General features: G+C 40.8%; 1 protein-coding gene across 2 annotated transcripts in view; it reads left to right on the top strand.

The window, feature by feature from the left end:
• Positions 1–15,315, top strand: part of LOC111578237 (astrotactin-2) — a 398,862-nt gene that overhangs the window by 194,916 nt on the left and 188,631 nt on the right. For both annotated transcript variants that reach the window (XM_055019355.1, XM_055019354.1), the window contains exon 3: positions 13,497–13,926. In XM_055019355.1, coding sequence (XP_054875330.1) covers positions 13,497–13,926 — 430 coding nt within the window. The remainder of the gene's footprint in view (positions 1–13,496; positions 13,927–15,315) is intronic.

Below are 15,315 nucleotides of genomic sequence, written 5' to 3'. Positions count from 1 at the left end.
TATGAGGTCAGTAGCACACTTGGGGCAAGAGTAAAAAGTCTAATTTCCTTTAATTAGTCCATAAGGAGGACAGGAGCCTTGTTACGTACCACTGTTCGCTGTAATCTCCTAAAGCAGATGACACCATATGCATAAAGGTCAATGTGCTCTTTATATGTCCTGCTTAGCCCCAACTCCATCGCTTAGAAAAATTCAATTCGGTTTTATTTATATAGCACCAAATCATAACATAAGTCATCTCATGGCACTTTACATAGTAAGGTCAAGACCTTACAATATTATAGAGAAAAACCCAGCCATTCTGCCTTGAGCAGGCACTTGGCAGCAGAAGGGAGGAAAAATTCCCTTTTTACAGGAAGAAACCTCCAACAGAATCAGAGTCAGGGTGGGCGGCCGTCTGCCTCGATCGGCTGGGGTGGGAGCAGAGAGAAGAGATGAGCACTGAGAAACCACACACAGTAAACACTGGGCAGGTTGTTGAGGACAGTAAAAAGCAGATCAGAAACAAGCAGCTCAGGAGCCAGAGACACTTGCAGTAAGGTACAAGGAGAAAGAGAGGAAAAAACCAAAACTACAGCAGAAAGAAGACACTAATGACATGCAATAGTGGCATATAAATGCAGTGGATAGTGGAGCTTGTACCCGTAGGGGAAGGAATAATACAAGCAGCTATTCATGGAAGCTTCCTGGCATGATTCCCCCATGTTCTCATTCATAGCCACTCTGTTCCCGGATTTTAGCAGGGTACTAAACACATGATCAGGTGCTCTGGTGCTGCTTCAAGGACCATGCCACTGTTATGATGGCTCGTGTCCAGGCTTTGGTTGTGACATGACTGTAGAGAGGAGAGGATCGTTTCCTACCTTGTTGTACAATCTGAGTTAATTTGATATAGCTCCACAAAATCAAATTTGTGTATGTGCAATATATATTTACATTTATTGGTTGCCGTTAGTCCTTTTTGCTGTAAAAATGTTTCGATGAGTTTTCATTGCTCAAGTGGTTATTTGCATATGCTTTGGCAATTACCCAGTGCACAGTGATTCATGGCCATCTGCATGTTTAGATGCCGAGCACATTAAAGTCAGTTTCTTAGTCACCCGAACAGACTCTGAGCTATTCAGTCATTATCAGACCAGTTACGGTTATACTAGCTTATCCCACCAATTGTATAGAAATGCATAGGTATGGATGCTGTACAGAGAATAACAGCTGTTGTGCATTTGCGCCACCTGCAGGCAAAGAGTATTAAAACCCAACCACTAGTATCACCTTTAACCTTTGGATGACTCCCAACAGATTGTAAATATTCAGCAATATCAGAAACACAATTGCAGTTGCAGTGTAGCTGCATTTAGCTTGCATTTAATTATCATTTGCTTACTCTTTTGAACCAGGCATAAATCTGTGCTTTTGGCAGGCACTTGATCTCATAAATGAGCACTGTATTAATTATCTAGGGTCAATTATTCTAACTATCAACAACAGATGCAAATGAGTTTGGTAACATGCAAATTTAAGAGGTTAGTCATTCACTATTATTGTGCTTCTAATCTCTGTAGTTGTAAAAAAAATGCCCGGTATTGGCACAACTGATCGAACTTTCAGCTGCTATATGCCAGACCTGTAGGTGGTATCTGCAGTGTAATTTGCTGCTGCTGCTGTGACTTTTCTTGGCTATAGGTGGTGCAGATTTAAATGAAGCTTCACGGTAGGAACTCCGAGCCTCTTGGCACTGTGACTCTGCAGCTGGATATTATAAGCGGTGTGTCCTTGATAGCGCACGTGTAGCTTTTGGACGAAAAATAATGCAGCTAATGTTGTGAGCTTTGTGTTTTCTCTGTTTGTGTGAAAGCTTTGTGTGCATTATTATGTGTGCTGTATTTATGTTTTACGCGCTCTAAGTGTGTGTGTATGCGTGTGAGAGCTTTGGTGCAGGCCTGTCCCTTTCCGCATGATTATTCAGGATCCCTCACCTCTCGTAGAATTTGAATGGTTGCATTGCATCCACCCATCCATTCATTTTGTAAGCCATTTATTGTGCGCAAGGTCACTGGGGGCTGGAACTTATCCCAACAACTGCTGGGCAAAAAGCAGAGTATACCCTCGACAGGGCACCATTCTTTGACAGAGCTGACACAGCTAGACAGATAAATGTTTCCACACACGCAGTCACACCTGTGGAGAATGGGAGTTTCTCAAATTAGGATTCTATAAATCAAACCAAGGACCTTGCTTGTTTTAATTATATTTGGATTGAAAGTACTGGTTAAAAACCATCAGAATAAAGTCCATAGCCTACTCTGTGCATGTGACAGTATGGATGAGATTTTCAGTTTTTTTGTTTCTGTGTGAGCATGTGACCTTTCCTAGATGTATATCTGAGTAAATTAAAGTTAGTGTACTGAATCTGTTTCCTTTTGCTTTATACCAGCTAAAATCTACTTGAAATATACTGCATGTTGTGCTCTCCATCGCTTAAGAGCATGATGGTTAACGTAAGATTTGTGCTTTTAAATATCTGTTGTACTGTATGATGTATCATTGAACTGCAATCATAAAGTTCAAAGTGTGCACCTACAACAACAAAAAAAAAAGATTTAAACTTACTATCCCCATAGAAGTAGTGACCTTGTGCAGTGATGTACTGTTCCCAGTGCCCCTGCAACACTTGGAACACTCCCTGGATTTCCTCTTCCGCAAATACGTCAAACACCATCTGTGACACATGCTGGGTTTCCACTGCATTAATATGGTGACCATTTGTCTTGAGTTTCATTCTAGAGAAGATGAAAAAGTTGCAGGAAGTCAAATCTGGTGAACTGGTTGGGACGGAAGCGACAATTTTGTTGGTGTGGCCCAAAAAATTGTATGTTTTCAATTTATTTTAAGCAGGCATGATGTCAAGATGGAACATCCAGTAGCCATTGTGCAGGTCATTTGCATTGTACAATTTCCCTCAGATGCCTCAGAATGTCACAGTGGGAGTCACATTGAGGACAAATTCACGGTGCACAAGGATGCTCTTCCCAGTCCTGGAAGCTCCTCCGCTACAAATACTGCCATTTGGCCTCTATGTCATAACCATAGACGCACCTCTCTTCACCACTGGTGGTCCTTGACTGGAAGCTTTGGTCACCCAGGGCCTCTTGACGAAACCCTTAGGAAACTTTGGCAAGGTGTTATTTCTGCAAGTACATGGTAAAATGGCAAATGTGCAGCTGCAAGTATCTCAAGTCCTGATGTTGATTGTGCTACATCACACCATATCCCGACTCAGAGAGTTGCTGCTTGTGCCTGTTGCGTGTTACAGTACATAACCGTGCCACGCTCCATTTGTGGCAACAGAAACAGACTCGGAACTTTCTGATAGCTCCTTGTATATCTATTCAGAGAACATTCTCAGACACAAACGTGCACAGACATACTGATGCCCACCACATACACAGTCCGTCTATCCCTCATTCACACACACACACACACACACACACACACACACACACACACACACACACACACACACACACACACACACACACACACACACACACACACACACACACACACACACACACACACACACACACACACACTTACAAGTGTAAGCTTGAAAACAAACCTATATAATAGAACTCTTGTTTGGCTGGGCAAGTGTCATGACCAAAGCAAATGAGTTCTCTTTGCATTTTTGTAGTGCAAGTAAAACGAGGGATGATGCTATTTATAGTTTACCTTTGGAGAGACAAAACTCAAGTGACTGCACACCCCATTTCTCCCTCCCCAGTCTTTGTTTTTCCCTTTTTCTTCTGCCCATTCACTCACCTTCTCTCTCTGTCTGTTCTGTTGCCTGGGTAACCGTTACTGATGGAGACCAGGAGTTTGGGGAACAAAAGGAAAGTCTGGTGCTGAAGGGAGAGGATTATTGAATAACCTTGTTCATGTATGTGTTCTTGGCTGCTTGTGTGTGTACTTGTGGAGATGCTTGTCACTGTAAATATAAGAGGCTGGGTTTTTTGCTGGTACCACTGAGTGTATGGGTGGATATATGAGTCAATTCACAGAAACTGTCGACTTGAGTACCATTTAACAGGGAAACAGCTGTACGGTGTCTTCAGAAGTCTAGTCGTAGCAAGGACGAACTTGAAAAACATTTAGAAACTTAAGTGGAAGCTTGTGCCTGCTTCTGTAACCATGAGAAGATACAGTCCCACTTTAATGGACCTTATATTTGTCTGTGTCACATAACCATTACCGTATTGTGACATCTTTTTATTCTACTGCAATAACATTTTGTACTTTTGAAATGTATTATTCCAGCTATTTTTGAAGTCTTACCTGTACATTTTTTTTGTCTTTAGTCATTTATATCTCTGTGAACTTGATCACTTTACTTTGAAGCTCATAAATACATCATTACATACAGCTTAAATCTTTATGAATTCAACAACCTCTGTTTTGTAGTAGTTAGTCCCATATTCTTTCATTTCACACACTGTTTTTGAAGTCAAACCAAGCAAGATGTATAATGTTAAAACTAAGGGACACTTATTGGAACCAAATTAGTTTCTTCAGTTGCAGTGTTTTTTTTTGTTTTTTTTTAATATGTTGATGAATCACTTCAGAGATATTTACTGTTGGAAATTAGGCCACCCTCGCTGCATAGCTCATTAACCTCAGAGAACTCTAAAGATAACACCATCAAGCTTCCACCTTAAGTTGGCAGCATTCTTCTCATGTCCTCATCTGCTATATCTTACTATTGATTCATCTGAATTCTTGCTGTTCTTTTAATGCCCTCTGGAAGCACGCTGATTAAAGTCTTGGGGAAATTTCCCATTAATGTATATGTAAACTGCTTGTTTCTTCTCCCCATAATGGTAATGACAGCAGATGTGTTTTGCTAGCAGCCATTAATGACTCAAGCACCAATTGGGAACATCTGTGCTATTTGAATTGGACTTGGAAGTGTTATTCAGACCTTTGTCATCTATTAGCATTTTCAAGGCAATATTAATTATTACATGTTTTCAGTCCAGAGTTGTATATTTCAGTCCCCCCCCCCCCCCAAGCCAATTTAAATGACAAACTACGTGGTCTCTACAGAGTCTTATGTTCTAACCCAAGGCCCAAGCGAAAGCAAGTGTCAAAATGAACACTTTATATAACATGAAATATGTTTTCTGTTGCGGAGACATTGCTGTGATGTGTGGAGCAGAGACCAGGGATAGAGGGTGTGAGGGGAAGAGCAGTAGCGAGGGCGAAAGTGAGTTTTTGATTGCATCTGGCATGAATGGACAAAGACTACCTTCCCCTTCAGCTGCTGGTGTTCGCTGACAGGTCTACTCTCACAAGCTGCTGTGGTAACACTTGGCCGACAGCTGCAGATACAAATAAAGGCCTCACTTCAAGCTAAACGACAGGGAATATAACAAGGGCTGAGGCTCCAGCTGCCTCTGATAGGAGCACACAGGCGCAAGCGCACACTAACACATAAACACACCTATAATCACAAATAGCTCCATTGCATTCGCCAGCTTTCAAAGCAAGAATATTTCTCTCTCTTGCGAAGTCATTCATTTCACGAATTTAGTCTTGTGTTTATTCTGTATTATGTTGAATATGACACAACTGTGCCTGACAGCGCCACAAAAAGAACAAATTGAGCGATCTTTGTAAGCCTTGAAAAACATTTTTTTAAAAATGTGGACCTCCGAGAAAAATGGGGAAACAAAATAAGTGTATCCACCATTATTTTCCAACATGCTTCTACTTTACAAGTATGCACCATTGTCCGCACTCTGTCTGAATCTTTACAAAGCAAAAATCCATTCTCTTCCCTTTTCACTCCTGAGCTCTTGCTTTTTTTTTTTTTTTCCCCTCAATCAAAGTCACCCCAAGGGCCTCATTGTCCAGACCCTCTTACTGCCTTGTTATCAACAGCTGTAGCAAGCCTGTATTGGCCCCTTGTGACACCACTGCAAATATTGGCATTACCTTTCTAATCACATTTCTTTCCCTGAAATGTCACAGAGGGGAGGGCATGTGTGCTTACAGTTGGCTTACACTGCCTAAATGTGAAGAAATCATCTATCTCTTATAAAAGCAAATGAAAGAGCCATAGTGTAGTGTGGGTGGGTGGGGTTGGTGTTCGGGTGCGGGGGGCATCGCAGTCTCTTCTTTTCGAGCAGTACTAATTTACCACAGTAATGAGCAAGCAGCGGTGCATGGTCATCAGGCAATTATATTTGGTTACCATGCAAACAGTGAGCATCCCAGGATGTCATTATACTGAGAAATATAGCCGGGCTCTATTACAGTGGCGCTGGAAAGCTAGCCGTTATCCAAATGGAGAGCCATTTATTCTTTACATGTGTGTGATTTTAAGATGCAAAATGTTTTTTCCTCCATGGATGACCTCATGGATGGAATATGGATGCTTTCAGTTGTCGTTTTTCCCCTACCATTCAGTTCCCTGCATCTATTGGGATGATTTTTTCAATTGCTTTTCCTAAGTAATTTGTTTTTTTCCCAATCATTTTTGAAGTATAAATACAAAGAACACAGTTCATGTAGGGTTATACATTGTCTGTAATTGTTGTGTTTAGCCAAATGTCATGGTTTATAAATCAAAAGATTTGGAAAAGACTGTTTTACCATCAACCATATGCTTGGAAAACAAGACAAAATCTAATTTTATTACTCATTTTCTCAGAAGTCACTGTAACTATATAGTAGCATTTCATTGTATGCAGTGTTGAGCTTCTGATGTGGTCAAACTAAAAAAACTACATTTAGTTTTTACCTTTTACAATCATGATTTGCAGTTGCACTGTGGATATGCAGTATATAACACTGAGGAGGAAATTCAAAGCACTTTCTTTGATGTTTGACACGACTAAATGTGAAGAATAATGTATTTTCTGCGACTTTTGGAATGGTACGTTTGTAAAGAATGGCTTTGTTGTGTAAGTGTTGCATATGTATAAGGAACTCCCCGCGCAGAACTGAAATGCCATTTATCTCTGTAATGCATGGACTCGATGCAGATTTCAGTATGTGCCCTGAGCTTTGAGACACTGAAACAGCCTTATTGTGCATCTGGCTGAGAGAAGAAGGTTTAGGGCATTGGCGAAAGCAGGAAACAGCCTAGGAGAGAGGTATTGGGTGGGCAGGAGCAGTACACTAGAAAATCAGCCCTAATTCTTTGTTGTAATTCACAAATGTAGGGCTTAAGGCAGTATTATCTGCCCTCAATTCTTTTCCGTCTGTGTGATTGAGCATTGTGGCATGTAAAAGGGGAGGATAGAGAGGCGGAGTAATGAAGGGATCGGACCTGAGACGAGAAAAAAGGGGTTGGGGAGAGGGTGACGGAAACTTGTATTAGTTCCCATGGCGAGGGACAAAATAGAAAGGTCGACCTGGTGCTTTCCAGTTAAGCTGTAGGAGATTTTAATTCAGTTTTCAATCACAGTGTAATCAGATTTTATGATTAGGTAGGGGCTTCTGGTCACTGTAATTTCTCTAGTGATTTACATGGCTAGGGCTGTGGATTTTTTTAAATGAATTTCTGTTTCTTTGGAATAGATTATTTCACTTCTGTCAGAAAAATGTTACTTTTCCAATTGAGATATAACGCACACTTTTGCATAGGCCTTTTGAAAACATCTCCAACATCCAAATTATGTTTCCAACAACTGAACAGACCGGTGAGAGAACACAGTGTTAATGCAAAACAACCTGTGCACTCATGCAGTAGAGAGGAGGTGCCAGATGATACTGATTTGGTATGTTGTTCATCAAAGCTGCCATTAAATCTCACTCACTCTGAGAAAGTGAGTGATGGAGTTAGTCGCTAAATGAAAGAATTAAAAAAAAAAAAAAAAGCTAGTAGAAGTATTGCCATGCTGTTTCTGGTAGTATTTCCCCGTGCACCCAGGTAATGGACAGGCACGGCCCCTCCTAGGTGAATTAGCAGAGTGGAAACATTAACCAGAGAGCCAAACCCTGTCATTCACGCTGCGGCTTCTAGTTGGACAGAAGGGAGTGGAGAGCAGATGCTAGGGCACATGCCACTTTAACTTCCTGCTGGGAAAGGATAGGGGTAGGAGAAACAGATACAGCACCGAGAGGACGGGAGGTAAGAAAGCGTGGGAGGTTGACAAATAAAAGATGGTGACAGAAAGAGTTGGAGTGAGAGGGACAGGATGTTTTTGTGCCTCGAAGGTCTTTGTCTGGCACATGGTGGCACGAACACAGAAACACCGTATTAAAAGCATACCTGTGCATTTGGCTGCACTTGGTTGCAATGAGCATCCGTTGCTCCTTGGTATGTCATGTGTTACATCCATTACTTCTTTTTCTATTTGACTGACGACTTCACTGCTGTCAGTTTAGCATGAGAGCATTTCAGTAACATTTCCTCTCAAGAATGCACCAAAGATTGCTGTAGTCCACTGTTAGATTTGGAGCAGGAGGTGGATGGTTACTTGGAGCAGGAGGTGGATGGTTACCGGGGTTCAGTGAGCCACTGCCTCCGCTGTGCACAGATGGTGGCTAAACCACAGAGCATGTGTTGGCTCTGAGTCGTTGTTTCACTGCATAAAGAAGCTTATTAGGATCATTAGGGAGTCATAGCTGTCGAGTACATATAAAAGTCTAAATTCTCAGCATCTTGAGGCTCTACGGGAGCTATTGATCCGAGTGTGAGGAGTGGATCAATGGAGCTGATCATTAAACTTCCTCACTGTTAAAGAGTTTGATGTGGTTTGAGGGCTTGATTGAGTGGGGCTTTCATCAATAAAGTGACTGCCATTTGTGTGTTTGCTTCTTTATAACTAGTTTCCTCTGAGAAACAATCTGTTACTATTTTCTTGTGTCGAAACATGTAAATGAAGCATTGCGTAATATTTACAAAGGTGTTTCACACAGTAGATGCACATTATTCTTAAATACATGACTTAGTGACATGATTTTGCAGTTACTGCACAATATTTAACACCAATTTAAAAGGATATTTACAGTTAAATTAGCTTTAATTGATTTATTGCCGTTCACTTTTTTTTCGAACAAGGAATGTGGCAAAGCATCTGCCTCGACATCTGCTATTGTAGACCACTTTTTTTTTTTCGATGAATGGGCCAACGAGGAATGACACATCTGAGACATCCATGGTGACAATGCTATTTCTGTCTTCAACAGAAGCAATGCCATCGGAATCAGTCGCAAGAATTTTCACAGAGATTAGACAGAATGTCAGAAATAAATAGACCGAAGGAACAAAAACAGTGGAACACCTACACAAACACACTCGAGATTTTTGCTGCAGTTTGATTTATTTATTTATTTTGGTTATCGTCTGTACGGCTGAGTAAATGCTGACCATATATTTGGCAATACAACCTGACTAGTCCAAAAAAGAAAACAGGTTCTAATACTATTAATTTTCATACGCACATGCAAGCACATGTCAAATTGTACTTATCGCTTAAAAATATATAAGTTGAAGACTGAGCAGGAAATTACACTGGAAATAGTTTTTCCAAATCTAATATTTCTTGGCTGTATGGATAAGAATAAACTGCAGCTTCAGTTACTGCTCTTAACACGACTGACAGCTGAAATAGTAATAAAAAAAAAACTAATTTATACAAGCACTATGTTGCTTATTTTAAAGCCTAACTGAACCCCAACTATGCATATTGCTGCATTTTTCATTAGCACACACTGGGGTCTGTCTACAGTTAATCGGTGATTGAATAGATTTAATTTGCATTCACTTCGGTCCAGCTTAATGATCAGGTCTAATAGAGTTTTGCTTTGGGGTACTTCTCGACTTTCTGCTACTTACCATAGTCACATTGTCTATAACTACATATCTAAGGTGTGTGCATGTTAAAGTCCCCTTAGAAACTGTCACTGTTGACTGCAGTTGTGTTTGTGTTCATTATAAGCCAGAAATGTAAAAACAACACTTTCAGCGCTATAGCTGCTGTCTAATAGAGGTATTTTTTGCTATTGCGCTGGTAGTATATGGATGTTTAGGCTACCGCTGTTCATTTGCCTTGCATGATTGTGTTGAAGTTACATAAATGTTTTGCAGGTCTAATAAATTTCCCTAAACACTGCATGTATCCCTCAGGCTCTATATATACTGTTTTAAAGGTCAATTTACAACAACAGCGAGAATCCAATCTGTAAAGATATGTTTTTAAAATACCCAGAATAACACATTTAAAATTCCTGAAGCCATGATAATCACGCTGCATATTTGTCTCGTACATAGGGATAGTTTCTCTGGTTAAAGCGCCTCGGTGGTAGCATATTTTAACATTTTTATTAGCTGTAAATTGTGTATGTGTTACACCTTTTTCTACTTCTTTCAAACCCAATCATTCTGACTGCCACTGATTCTTATGGCTCTATAACTGCCAAATAATTCACAAAGCTGCCGCTGTCCTTCTCCCTCTGCAGTTTAAAGAGAGCTGTAATGGTGAAACCAGCGTGATAGTTTAATCTGAGTAATTGCTTAATAATTCATTGCTGGTGTTTGCAGCCATATTCCATTCAATCTGTGAAAGAATGAGGATAAGAAGTAAGTGAGAAGGGGTAAAACGCTGGCAATCAAGCTTAGCAGGGGAATATGTAAGGAAGTAGGCAACAAGATATAGCAAGCAGAAAGGGAAATGGGAGGTAAAAAACAGGGACAGAGAAAAACAGTAATGGAAAGCTAATATGAAACGCTGCAGAGGGGGAAAAAAAGGCAAAAGGAGAAAAAACAGAGTGATCGAGATGGAAAATGGGAGTATTATGGGAAAAGGAATGCAAAGTAAGGAAAATAATCATGGACTGCAGTAAACCTACACTACAAAAAAGAGTGGAATTATGGGGCTTCCAGCCACTCTCCTCCCCGTAAAGTCACTCGGGACTAAAGCAACAGGGATTTGTAGGGTCTGAAGATGAACAGAAAACCCATTTTCCCTCATGGCTACATCTGCCACTGTGAATTTATATGGCTGTTGTGCTGAAGAGTGGAAGAAAGATGCAATCAAACATGAAGGGGAGTGTAGACTGAGAGACACAGTAATCGAGAGGGAGCGAGAACAAAAAGTCAGAACAGTGGGAAGCACAGAGGAAAACACTGCGAGATGATATGGGAAAGGAAATTTGAGAGAAACGAATTAGGAAGGTAGAAAAAGTACATGAAAGGTAAACTCTTAAGGGCACTGAGGCAACAGACACAGTTAACATAACAGATATAGAAAGACAAAAGTTGACTTGTGATATGTCTAACTTTTTAGCACTGAAAGTTTTCAAACTGTTAATGCAAATTACTTTCGTATGCAGATTTAAATTTAAATGTAGGGAAGGCAATTAAGATTTTAAATGTCAGAAATGTCTTTCAGTGCATGGTGTTATATTTTCATGGCAAACAAGCAACCCCAGTGACAAATTATGTTGGTGTTGAGATAGATAAAGACGTCACTGAGCTGCATAAGCTTTCCTTTGCTGTGTTTTAGGATGCAATTTATTCCTTTTTGCTTCCATTTTACATTACCATTTTTCATTTGTGCTGCAGAGCCCCACCATGCCACATTAGCACTCTGTTCCTAAAATGAAGCACAAGCTTCTTCGTATGTTTTTCACTGTTCTTCAGGGGGAACTAATGTAGAAGTACAGACTGAGGGGAGTTTGTAAGACTGCATTTCTGCAAAGCTGCCATCCCATTGGAGATTAATGGATAAGTTTGTCCGTGGTACTAGTCCTCTCTGTGCCACCTTACCTCTCAGCATAGTTGATTTATGGACACCCAGCAGTGCATGAGTTATAATTTGAAAGGGGTTTGTTTTTCTTCGTGAAGATGGAATTTTAAATGTTGTGATGAATGAACCCTTGTGGATTTTATTTATTATTCTGTCATGAGTGCGAGCGTGTGTGTGTGTGTGTCTGCATGTGCATGAGCTCTGTGTCTCTGTGGCATGCGTATGTGCGCGCATGCGTAAGATTTTGTAAATATAGCCGCATCGTTAAATATGTACTTGCAAAAGTGCTGACACTACGTTTTCTGTCCAACATTACAAATATATTACCCTTAGGTTGCCATGTCTTGCTGAATCCAATACCACATCTCACCTATTGGATGCCATTGTGAAAAATCAAAGAATAAGTCACGGCCTCCCTCTCTTTCCACCATTCCGTCTGTGCATATAGATTTACATTAGCGTCCACCCGCCGCATGTACGGCAGGATGTTTGATGTATCTGTGATGGTCAGATATTGAATGAACCATGGAGAAATGTGATGCTCCTTTGTGAATTTACAAGCCGGCAGTAAGGGCTTAGGCAGGAAAGAGGGCAAAGCAGGCTAACAACCCTTGTGCATTGGTGTGTGTGACACTCAAAAGATAGGAGTTCAGATGTAGCCCTGCTGCAAAGACAATTATTTCTGCCTGACTGCTGTGTATGTGCTGGTGAGTTACATAAGGAATGGAAGCAATAGCAGGAACATTTACACAGTATAATACAATCCCTTCATGCTTTAAATTCATCATTTGCAAATCTTATGATGTAAAATTATTGTCGGGAAGTGCAGATTCAACTCTACTGTCAATTTTTTTTTTTTTTATGCTTCGGTTTGCAATGTATCTGCTGTGCATCTCAATTTATTCATGCAAATTCTGTATGCAGGCACAGATTGTATGACTGACTGCAGAAAGTGCACAATGTTCTAACAAAGAACTGATTTTAAGCACTAAAATCTGTAATGTGCTGTATAGTAATTTTATTGTGTGTGAAAGTGCTTTTAAGTGTGTGTGGGAATCAGTGTGTGTCTGTGTCCTTCCTATCGTCTAATTACTTGCTAATGTCATCATTGCTACAGGGGTATGTGGTGTTTCATTCTTCTTTCCTCTTTTCCTGGATAAGTCCACAAATAGTTTTTTCATCCTCATCAGCTCCCTTTGTCCTATGAGGACTATAGATATATCATAAAATCATGAAAAAGGACTTTGAAGCAAACTAATCACCTTCCATGACATTGTTATGCATTTGTATATTGTAATCTATGTGTGACATATGCTTGATTAGGACCAACTTGTGGTCGCCTTTTCTCAGTGGTGATGAGCCTGCAAGGTTGTCAATATATTTCAGACTGCAATAAAAATAGTTTGGAGTATTTTTGACCAGCAGACTTGTACTGTAGCAGGCAGAAATGTGCTGCTCTTGTCAGAAGTCTGTCAGCAGCCTCGTGTTGCTGTGAGAACGCTCATATCAAAGTGTTCATTGCCAGACCTCTTGTAATAGCTGGTGAATGGTGTTAATTGGCATTCGGCCTAATATAGCTGGCACTGAGGCTGTGATTGCAATTGTTATTGTAAGCTGTAATTTGTCCTTTTATTTTACAATCTGTATAGTTGGTTACCACATTAAATATCATATCAAAATAGTCGACCTTGTGTACGTCCCCCATATTTAGTCCGCTTTCTTTTTGCTTTTATCCAGGGAGGCCTCATCGCCCTCCTCCTCCTGATCCTCCTCTTCACCCTCGTCCTCTACACCCGCCACCGATGGTGCAAGCGTCGCCGCATCCCACAAAAGAGCGCCAGCACCGAGGCCACCCACGAGATCCACTACATCCCCTCCGTTCTGCTCGGACCGCAGGGCCGCGACAGCTACCGGGGTTCCAGAAACACCCACCAGCACAGCAGCTCTGTCATTGGAATGCCCATCCGGGAGACCCCAATACTCGATGACTATGACTGTGATGAAGACGACCAATGTGGACATTCACTGAACTCCACACCCAACCAGCTCCACAACAAGCTGAGCGATGGGAAAGTCCTGGATGACTATGGAGTCAACATCAGCATCGGAGGACATGCGGACATGATGTGCAAGGAGGACGATACTAAGCATAATTTTGAAAAACGAGGTAGGTTGGCTGTCTTTTTTTTCTTCAGAACACATTAGAGGTACGGGAATTGCATAGCATTGATCATAATTATGCGATACCTCCAAGATTAACAGCATACCAAAACGGAAGTGTGAGGCATCATAGGAAATCTGTTGTGCTCAGTGGTAGTGTGTGAGCATGATTTTGTACATCCGTGGAGACTCTCAGTGCCAGGTTCTCAGATGGGCCAGCCTGGACGCTTTTACTTTGGCTCAGGCCGGCCCACCCATGTTCTTGATAGCACAGCGTGTCCTGTTTATGTTTTGTCAAACATAAGCAGTTTTGTAAGACTCGCGTCATCACTTCACATGGCGACAGTAAGAATCTTATGAGTCATATGAACTCCTTCGTAAATCGTGCCAGTGAAACGGTGAACGTTGCAAACGCACTGCTCCTCCTCGGTTGCCATGGCCATCGACTCTCCAAGTGCAGCACTAGTGTAATGCATAGTCATGTAATTTAATGTAACATGCGAAGGTCAAGTGACAGGGGCCAAGGCTGGGTCTAGTCAATCCAATACTGTGCTAGTCTGTTGACCCGTGCTAAACAGAATCAGGGGTCTCCACTTCAAGCAAGGGGAAAAAAAATAAATCTTGCTGCTCGTAGCAAAACAAGTGACTCTTGAAAATTGACTGCAATAAGGATTTTTAAAACGCCTTCTCCAAACATTATTATCTCAGGCTGTGCAGAAGCATTTGCTAATATCATATCCTGTTAAACCTGGGGTGCTCCTCTGCCAAGCCGGACTTTAATAATTGAAGGGTGCTGACTGAGTTGGAGGGTGCCCTGGTTATTCATGTATTACTGAATTATGCATGAAGCTGTAGAAATTCCCTCTTGATCCCATGTATTTATCACTTAAATACACAACTGTATTTACACAAGCTGTTTGAGCTCATATGCTCACTGAAAATGTGTTCAATACTGAAAAAAATAGAACCCAAACTTTCATTTTGTGTAAGTTTGCTCTACTATTTTGTCTGTTCTGTCCAGTACTAATCTATGTTTTAACAGGTAAGTAGGGAGGTAGATGAGAGTATTTCAACTAGTAATTTGAACAGAGGATAAAAATGATTTGTAAAAAAAGAATATTACAACGCTTTCTGTTGCTGATAGTGATTCTTAAACTTAAGGTTTTAATATTTCACGCTCACCCTTGAGAATTAATGTCATTTCAGTCTCTTTCTCACTCTGCGAATTTACTCACGACAATGAAACGCAGCATGACTAAGCAGCACAGTTCTTGCAATGACCTGCCTTATTTACAGCGACCTTATAGGTGAATTAACTTTTCAGCTGTAAAATACAAATGTCTCAGCTTACCAAAAAAAGACTTGCCATTACAACTGCGACATGCCTACATTTCTC

The sequence above is a fragment of the Amphiprion ocellaris genome, chromosome 17 (genome assembly GCF_022539595.1).
Source record: "Amphiprion ocellaris isolate individual 3 ecotype Okinawa chromosome 17, ASM2253959v1, whole genome shotgun sequence".
Classification (NCBI taxonomy): domain Eukaryota; kingdom Metazoa; phylum Chordata; class Actinopteri; family Pomacentridae; genus Amphiprion; species Amphiprion ocellaris.
This window is presented reverse-complemented; position numbering and strand designations above follow the sequence as displayed.